Below are 10711 nucleotides of genomic sequence, written 5' to 3' on the forward strand. Positions count from 1 at the left end.
ATTTTACCATGGAGCAAATAAAAAATATAATTGAGTGAGTGGTCAAAAAAATATAATTGGTTATTTGTGATGGGTAACTAGCTTCTAATATTAGAAAAATACCAAAAATTTCATTTGTTAGACTAGTTAAAGATTAGACAAGTTAGAAAATTTATTTAAGTTTGTTTTAGTGTTAAGTTCTTTGATTTTATACAACTTCTAATATTAAATTATATTGTTGGTGGATTGATTTTTGATATTGTTATGGATTAGTTATTTGTAACGAGCGCTGCAAGATAAAGTGTAAAAGGATATCAATTTTTTAAAACAAAATAAAAAAATACCACATGAGAGCACTCACTTGAAGAGCGCTCCCATAGAATCAAAATACAAGAGCACTTATCAGAAAAGCACTCTTGTGAGGGGAAGGTATGAGGGCACTCATGTTGGGAAGGATACAGGAGCGCTCTTTGAAAAAGAGTTATTGTAGGTTTGTTATATTTTTTTTTAATTAAAGTTCTATGGTGTTTATGGGAGTCCTTTGACAAATAGTGCTGTCGTGCCAAACTTATAAAAGTGCTTTTTCAAAGAGCGCTCTTATATCCTCCATCTATAGGAGTGTTTTTTAAGTACTCTCGTATATATGTGAGCTTTAGCTATGAGAGAGCTTCGAAAGCACTCTCATTGACAAAACAGAAATGCTCCCATATGCTTTTTTTTTGTTAATAGTGATAGAGTTTATGTGTTTTAATATTTTCCTTGACTCAAATAAAATATATTAAAAGTGACTTATAAATAAAATTAAAAGAGTATTATAATTAACAACTGTATCTTTTTTTTTCTTTTGGGAATAGATACGTTTACATGGGAGTATTTGAATTTTTGACTTTGACCCAGTCCCCACACTGTCCTTACGAATTTAAGTTAACCTGGTCAATTGGCATTTAAATCAATATCTTTTTAAATCCTTATTGTGTCCCTATGCAGTGATAGTCCTTAAAATAATTAACAGTACGTGCATTTTTTTTTTTTGGCCAGAATTAACAGTACGTGCTTAAATCATATAAAAATGCAAATAATTAAAAGAACTGGAGCAATTTTTTTTTCCCTTAAACTTGTGAATCTCACATCATCACCATCAGTAATTGAAGCTTGGCTAATTACCACAACAACAACATAAGTACTTAGGAGAAAAACATAAAATTTTAAAAGGATAAATTTCTTCCGAGAAGTTCCAAACCAGATAATGATTATGGATAAGCTTCAATGATGGACCTAAAACCAGAAAGAGGAGTAGTCTTGTAATGTTTGAAGCCTGCAGCTTCTAGAAGCTTCTTCCATTCCTTCTCAGTTCTTTCTTTCCCGTTCAGAGTACTCATCATCAAAATGTCAAACAAGAGTTTCACTTGCATCATGCCATCGTCATCGTCCTTCTCCTTTATCACTGCGTCAATGATTATAACTTTTCCTCCTTCTCCTTTCTTTGTGATTGCCTCCTTACAGTTGTTCAGTATCTTCAAAGAACTTTCATCATCCCAATTATGTAATATCCACTGCACACAAAATCAACAACACCAAATGTCACATCCCTTTTCAATGATTCAATTAAATATTCAATATAACAATATTGAACATATGAAATATAAAATCTTTAGCAATATATATATATATATATATATGAAGAATGGAATTTAAGTAAATGATTGGAAGAACTTTAATCTATGTGGTTCAATTACATCGGCTCCATATACATTAGTTAGAAACCGTTGGTATTAATAAAAGGGGATAATTTACGTATTTAGTATTATATATCTAACAAAAATAAGGATCAATTTTACTCTTAAACTTTTCACATATATGGGTGTCTTAAACTTGACGGTGAGTCATTTTTATCTTTGAACTATGAAAATTTGATGCCTTGTCGTCCTTCAATTCAGACGCTGCTTTTGATGTGACTACATGACATCCAAGTGAATACAACTCAAAACATTTCTGGTTAGGTTTTTTATGGCATGACAATAGGGCATTGAATGTTAAGATTTTAAGGGTGAAAATGACATAAAATTGAATTCAGGACACCCATAGACCCTATGTGAAAAGTTCTAGGACAAAAATGACACCCTTAATCATATTTAATATATTTTTATGTAATCAAATTAGAATAACTTGCCTTTATAAGAACAGCATCAGCAGAAGGGATGGATCCAAACATGCTACCACCAACAAAACTTAAGTTTTGCTTCCTGAACAGTTTTCAACAACTTGTGGAAGATCAAACACTATGCATTTCATATTAGGGTATGCTTCAGAGATGATCCTGCATGTGGTGCCTGTGCCGCCTCCTACATCAACTATGGATTCCAATCCTTTGAAGACTGATTTAGAGTCTTTAAGTACCTTGGTGATCATCTGTGAATCACTAGCCATGGCTTCATTGAAAGACTTCTATCTCAGAGGATCATGTTCAAGCATTTCCCACATGCTTACCCCAAAGGCCATCTCAGCTATCGTCTTATCGTTCCCTTTGAACCAGCTTCCTAGAAAATCAAACGTAGCCATGTAACCAGTCTCGACCAACCTTACTATTGGTGCTAGGTTTGGTTCCATGGCTTTGACGAGTAGTTTAGAAGAAGGAGTGAGAGTATATGCCTCACTTTCCTTGTCTTCTTCATTGTTCACTTTGGTTTCTAATAAGAAGCCATTGTGCACCAAGAAGCGAACAAGCCTCTCCACACAGGCAGTTTTGGTTGGGTGAACTTCTAATTTGGAGATCAATTGAGGAATAGTGATGGGTTGGCCATGGCTGTGGATTATGTCTGGGATATCTAGCTGAACAGCACACTTGAGAACTGTGCTATTAATGTGGCTATAAATGTATCTGTACAAGTGAGCTTCAGCTTTAAAGTACTCACTTTCTGGGATGGCTGCAATGGAATCCATAACTATATGGTGATTTTTTTGATTTTGGTGAGCTCGTTCTCCAATTTGAGCTTGAAAGAACTCACTTGGGTGCTGTTTCAATAACGCAGAAAACTCATGCTTATATAAAGCAGAGTGACAAAGAAAATTCAAATATTTGACTAGTTGTGTAAGAAATAGAGTTACACTTTCTTATTACACTTTTCTTTGATGCCTTTTCTATTCATTATTGACTCCGTTTGTTTCTATGTCCCCACTGAGATCATTCAGAGTAAGAAAAGTTGCATTTTTGCATTGCTTCCATGACTTTTACTAACCCTTATTCCCCTCCTCCCAGTTTTTCTCTAACAATGTGCTTTAACCGTTTTATATATGAATAACTTATATTAATTTTTTTTAAATTTCATGGTTAATTATCATGTCTTAAATTGTTGATCGAGCATACAATTTTTATTTTAAGTTTCTACATTCTAAAATTATTTTTGTTAGAATTTTAAATGGTGTATATTTAAAATGACATTGTAAGATTTAATGAATTAAGAAAATAGAACCAGAGAGCCCATTTAGATTAAGATAAAAGAGGATTACATATAGATAAGACAATCGATATCAATATCATCAATAGAAACTATAAAAGTTCTAATAAATCATATTGTTTATAAGCTTTGAATAGTGTGATTAACCTCAAACTTTGCTTAATATATAGGAAATTATGTCTAATTATAATAAACTAGAATATTACTCAAACTACCATATGCACGAAAGTTAATAATTAATATTAAAGGAATGTATAAAGAAGAAGAAAAGTACAGGTAGTAAATTATATTTTGAGGAGAACAATTACTTTGGAAACTAGCCCGTCTTACTGTGATTGTGAGTTTAGCATGCATGTCCTAATTCTTTCAACATATCTTCAAAAGGATAAAACAGATCAGTTTAATGAAACATAAATAAAAAGCCACATAAATTAGGGAAACAAGAAATTAAAAAAGATAAAGACTGAGTATTTTTAAAACAAATCCGGGCGCAGAAAATGGAAAGAAACCTACAAATTTCAAATGGCATATTTGGTATTAATTCGCCATCAGCTTTTTTTTTTTATAAAAAACAATATTGTGATATGTAATACGTATTACCTTCTAGTTAATTTAAATCAAATTTTAAGTTATTTTATTTAAAATTAAAAGTGTAGTTTTTAGTTTTTATAAAAACTAATCTGCAGGTCTTCTAAGTTTTTCTCACTTTTCAATTGGATCCATGTAATTTAATTTATTTTAAGTAAATATTTATAATTTAATCTATTAAAAATGTTAATTCCTATGGATTAAAATTCTTGAATTTTTCTTTTAAGAAATGCAATTAAGAAATTTTATATCATTATTAACGGATTATATAAATTTATAATTAATTGCATAATTTATATATATATAATTTTCATAAAAAATACTATAAAAATATAAAGATTGTATTAAATCAATTTTTTATTTTTACGGCCAAAAGTGTTAAATAAAAAATTTTGAAATTTTTTTTTGAAAGGTCAATCGTTCAGTATTAATTTTAACATTTAGCGACTAATACATTTAATTGATCTAACTATAAAGACTTGATTAAAAAAATAAACCACAGCTTACAGGAATTTAATTGAAAATCAATGAAAATTATGACAACTTGTAGATTAATTTTCTATTTTATTAATTACTTTTATTTGGTATTAACACAAAAAAGCTTTATTTTATTTTATTTTTCTATTAATTATTTTTTTGTTATATATTCATGATAATCCGTTAACTTGTTAGCGTGGCCAGAAGATAAAGAATGAATACTTTTCAATCCATTTTGCCCAAAACAAAAACAAAAAAGTACTTTTCAATCCATCCAGATATTTTTTTGTGATTTGCACGTTGCTCATGTTGTATTAATGGCAGAGTTGAAATGAACTAACAACCTCTTGTGCTTGACTATGAATATTATGTAGCCACTTTTCTTACATTAATTGGTAGCAGGTCTTCTTTTTTCCACGCTACAGAAATGCAGAAGCATTCTAACTCTAACAACCTCTTGTGCTTGACTATGAATATTATGTAGCCACTTCTCTTCTAGTAATTGGCAGTGGGTCTTCTTTTTCCACGCTACAACACCCAATCTCCCAATCTTGGACTCAGTCTCACATGGCCTTACCGTAGCCGTTCGGCAACTCTCTCTCTCTCTCTCTCTCTCTCTCTCTCACGGCTCTCTTGAACTTGAACTCGAACTTACCTCAAAAGGACTGGATCCGTCTCCAAACTGGTGATGCCTGTGGTGTGGGGGGAGCCTGGGAGGGGAGATGGAGCCAATGGCAATGATTTTCAAACTGGACCTAATTGCTGGCCGGTCACTCTAAAAGCTTGATTTAAACCTTCTGGCCGTTTTAACTATTGGATTGGATTGGATTGGACTGCTTCTAATAGACAGTTGAACCGAAACCATTTAAAAGTTATGAATTAATTAACTATAACTTATATTATAGTGTGAAAGGAGTATATAATTTTTTGACAAGACTTTAGCTTTGAAGATAGTAAGTTAAACATACAATATATGACAATTTAATTTATTATTTAGTCATTACTTGAATAAATTATAAAAATCAGTAATTTGATTTCATATAAGGAATCGCAATTTTGACTCTCATTCTATTTATCTATATAAATATTAAAGGGTTTATTTGCGTTGTCAAAAGAATTTAATAAATTTATCAAAATTCTACCCATTATTAATTAAGCAAAAATTCAAATCTTAAAATTGAAACCAAAGACATCAGTTTATCATGTTCTTTTTATTGGTGGCTTAATTTTTTGTTCATTGTTGACCTCACCGAGCAGGGGTGGAGATATGAGGATAATTTTTTAATTCTTTTCTTAGTAAAATATAAAGGTCATATATTTTCAACCCCCTTAAATTGATACGTTATAGAAGCTTTAAAACACTATATGAAATTCTCATTTGAATTCTATGCATAATTGTTTATGCATGTATAGTCCAACTATTTTAATAATTTAAAGATATAGTTGTCATAAGATTTACTTATTTTCAATAAGATAATGTTATACTTGCTCTTAAAGCATGAATGATCTCAAATGATGCATTTAAATCATTCAATGCTCATAGAAAAGATGAAATCTTTACCAATTTAATAATAGTTTATATTGAAAAAAAAATATTGCTAAAACTTTTATTGTAGACATGATAATTAAATATTTTTATACTTTGAAAAATTGATGAGCAAAAATTAAAAAATAAAAGTATATGTTTATTTTTGTTATATATTTGTAAAATTAAATATAAATATATATGTTGAAGTATATATACTATGTTAGTTATATATATATATATATATATACACATTTAATTTTTATTTCAATTATTATATTTGATTTGTCATCTCGGCCCTTCTAATAAAATTTTTTAGCTCCACCCCTATTAATAATAAATATCAAATTTATAACTTTAATTCTCAATTTACAATTTTGACCAATTAAATTTATAACTTGTTCCAAGTGCATCAAAAATATCACTTGAGAACCAAGAAACTTACAAGTGCATCAAAATATCACTTGAGAACCAAGAAACTTACTTTACATTCAACAATTTACTAGGACTTAAGTTGAATAATTAAAATGACCCTGAAGCTGGACTTAGTTGTCATCCTCCCAAAGAAATATGTTTTGTTTGGTTGGGGTGTAATTAATCTTCTGTGACTTGCATGTGCAATATTTGTTGGTCAGACTTTGGCAGTTGACCGTTGCAGCCTTGCAAGGGGCATTCACTTGGCAAGTACATCAAGCCGTATTCCAAAAGTATGACTCGTTAAACTGGTCAAATATAAAAAATTTATCTGAAATTAGGAAAAAAAAAAACAATTTGCAAGAACAACCTAAGTTGTCCTTGATCGATTACAAAAATAAATAAATGTCCTTTCATATTAATCATATTACTCTGTTTTCAAATATATAAAAAAATAATTAATTCACATAATTTAAGAAAGTTAGTTAAGTATAATAATTATATTTAAAATTAAAAAATTTGGATTAAATTATCTCTATTATTAATAAAATAATTTTTATAGTTAAAATAAACATTAATACTGTGATTGGTATATTAAATTTGAATTTGAATTCCAATAGCATATTGGTGTATTAATTCGCCATTGGTTTTTTCAAAAAAAAATGATAAGTTTTGTAATATTAAAAAAATATCAATTAAGAACTGTTAAAAAAAATTTATGTCAGTTAAGAATTATTTATTATCAAAATTTAAATAGATGCATGTCGATTAGGGTTAATCTTTTATAAATAAGTATCTATTTAAATTTTAACAATAATTAATTTTAAATTAATAATAGTCCATTCAAGCTTGTTTTTTATTTAGGTTTTGACAAATGATCCTTAACTGATATAAACTTTCTCAAGTGGTTCTTGATTGCTATTTTCTCTAATATTAATTACATTATTACAATATTTAGTTAAATTTTTAATTGTTTTGTTTAAAATTAAGGGTATCTTTTTTAGTTACATTACTCAATTTTATTTGGTATTAATTCAAAAAACCTTCTTTTATTTTATTTTCTATTAATTTTTTTGGTTATATATACATAACCTGTAATTGTTTATTAACATGGTTAAGAGATAAAGAATGAATACTTTTCAACCATACTTTGACTAACATAATGTAGAAGTGGTTGTGTGGATTAATTTCTTACAATATGATAAATCAAGATTTGATTTTTGATTAAAAGATATGCTTACATTTAATGTTTGATTGTACCTTGAACATAATTGAGTCCAATGTATGCAATTAAAAAAAAAAGGAGTTTTTTTAATTTTTTGTTTTTGGAATTCAGTATTGAATGAAGACTTTCTCCACATATACCATTACTCACTAAACTTCCTCTATTGGCAGTTTCACAGTACTAGAGCGTAGGAAGCATATTTTCTAGTGGATTATATGGAGCCTAATGTATACTTTATGTTTAATTATCTCAAAACAGTACAACTTGTTATAGATTTTTTTAAAACTGCGATTGATATTGATGATTGCCATAATTACTTTTCAATTATTATTTTTTTGGTAGTAAGATAAATCAGTACGGATGAAGTTCTTTTATTTAATTTTCATTTATATGAATTGGAATTCAACTGTACTTGAATGACAGACTAGCTGATCTATTCAAACTTAAAACATACGTCCCAGAAGATTGTTGGCAAGTCAATTACGACAACGTTGAAATGTCTACATAATTTGAACGTACTTCATATTGCATTAAAGAGCACCACGCGTGGAATGTAGACCTATGAGAACCTCTCATGCTTGACTAAGAACATTGTGGCCTTTTTCTCGTGGTATTGGAAACTGAACTTGTCATTGAACTGATGGACTAAAACCAAATTATGAGCCTTAAAAAAAATATTTTTTAATTTTTAAATTAAATTTATACTTTAACATTTATGTTTATATTTTAAATTATAGAAGTTATTGTTTAACAGGTATTTAATTGGTCATAGAAAGGGAAGAGAAGGAATATATGCACAATATCGCTTAATCTCTGACTTTTAATTCTTTTTCTGAGTTCCACTACTGGTATCATGATAATACTGCCGGTACTGGAAAGAATCCCTTATGTTCTAAGTTTTGATTCTCTCTTGTTTTTATAGGTATTGTTTTTGACAGTGCCCGTACTCTCTTGAAGGCTTAATTCTTTTCATGTCTTATTAATTTGAGTAGAAAAGTGACTCTATCGATAGTAAGCTTAATTATGATAATCCATCACTAGGGTTATTAGACCCTCTTACTAGTATTGATTTATAAGTCACTTGTTCATAATTAGCTTGACACTACCTGTAATATAGTGTCACTACCCAATACTGTGCCTTCCCGTATTGGCCAGACAATTCTCCAATTGTTCAGTGCCCAAACGTTCTGTTCTACAACCCATATTGTGCCATCACTACTGGTATTCACCTGACACTACCGATATTCGGAACCTACTACCCGTATTAATCACTTTGAAGATTAACAACATTTATGATGACACTACCAGTACTATGTTGCCGCTATCGATATTGATCCTTTGTTCAACGAAGCTCTCTTTTTCGAATTGATTTTCTCCATTTCTTAGTTTTAATTCACTCTATTTCTTAGTTTTAATTCCTCCAATTCATTCCCAAGGATCTTCTAACCTTCTCTAGTGGTAGTAGTACATTTTATGTATTGTTGTTGAAAGTTGAACCTTACTTATTAAATTTCTAATAAAACAAAGTGTCTTCACAATACAATTTCTGATGCAAAATTGTTAGGCTCTTATTATAATAAATTCTCTTGGGAGAGCCTTAAATATTATTCTCCCTTAGTTTGAAAAATGAAACAGAAAGAAAAGGACTCAAAAATTAGGCCAAGAAAAAGTTCAAAGAAAATCAAGAAGGAAAATTTTTTAAAATAAATCAGGACGCAGAAAATGGGAAGACACCTAAAAATTTTAAATTGCATGTTTGGTATATTAATTTGCCATCGGTTTTTTTAAAAAATGATAAGTGGTGTAATATTTATTGCATTATTACAATATTTAGTTAAATTTTTAATTATTTTGTTTAAAATTAAGGGTATCATTTTTAGTTTACATAACTCAATTTTATTTGGTATTAATTCAGAAAACCTTCTTTTATCTTACTTTGTATTAATTATTTTCTGTTATATATACATAATCCGTAATTGCTTATTAACATGGTCAAGAAATAATGAATGAATACTTTTCAATCCAAATACTTTGACTAACATAATGTGAAAGGAGTTGGGTCTTGTGAAAGATGCTAGTTTCTCATAATATAATAAATTGAGATTTTATTTTCTGTTAGGAAAAATATTCATATTTAATATCCAATTGTATTTTAAATATAATTCCCTCCAATTTATGCAATAAAAAAAGTAGTTTTTTTTTTTTTACTTTCTTGTTCATATTTTCGGAATTCAGTATTGAATGAAGACTTTCTGTTGGGAGCATACCATAACTCGCTTAAACTGTGATTAACAGTTTCACATTAGAGCGTAGGCATGTTTTCTAGTGGATTATAAAGAGCCTCAGGTATACTTTATATTTAATTATCTCAAAACAGTACAACTTCTTATAGGTGTTTTTTAAACTGTGACTGATTTTGATGATTGGCACAATAACATTCAATTACTATTTTTTGGTAGTTAGAAAATTCAATTCAACTAACTCATTACGGATCAAATTCTTTTATTTAATTTTCATTTATATGACAGACTAACTTTGTCCACGCGTAAAACTGACGTCGTAGAAGATTGTTGGCAAGTCAATTACGACAATGTTGAAATTTCTACATGAACGTACTTCATTTTGGCTTAAATAGCACCATGCTTGGAATGTAGACTTATGAGAGTCCCTTTTGCTTGACAGATAATATTGTGGTCTTATTTCAAAAAATTGGACTAGTTATTTGTCACGTCCAAAAAATAAGGCATGACCGACATAGGTATACTCTTAAACACACATCCCTTAAACTTAATTCAAGAAATTTTTTGCTTTTAAAATACTTATCATTTAAAATGATGCCTTAATATATTTTTTCTTTGTGGACATTCTGACAAAATCTCTCACATACGTAAGATTTTTTAAAATTTTATGATACAAATTTTCAATCAAATATTAGTCAACTAAGATCTGAACTCCTTTCAGCCAGCAAACAGAATATATGTGTGTGTGTGTGTGTGTGTGTGTGTGTGTGTAAATAAGAATCCTAGTCATAACATATGTGGAGCACCT

The 10711-nt window shown here is 29.1% G+C and overlaps 1 protein-coding gene across 1 annotated transcript; it reads right to left on the reverse strand.

The window, feature by feature from the left end:
* Positions 1-1002: 1002 nt before the first annotated feature.
* On the reverse strand, positions 1003-3108 carry LOC129287311 (isoflavone 4'-O-methyltransferase-like). The gene is given in 4 exon segments (XM_054923524.1): positions 1003-1532; positions 2150-2217; positions 2220-2376; positions 2596-3108. Coding segments are annotated over 4 exon segments (852 nt in total). The 5' UTR covers positions 2920-3108; the 3' UTR covers positions 1003-1229.
* Between the last annotated feature and the right edge of the window lie 7603 nt (positions 3109-10711).

Source organism: Prosopis cineraria, unplaced genomic scaffold (genome assembly GCF_029017545.1).
Source record: "Prosopis cineraria cultivar Desert tree isolate PC_DT_omini unplaced genomic scaffold, ASM2901754v1 PC11, whole genome shotgun sequence".
In the NCBI taxonomy this organism is placed as follows: Eukaryota; Viridiplantae; Streptophyta; class Magnoliopsida; order Fabales; family Fabaceae; genus Prosopis; species Prosopis cineraria.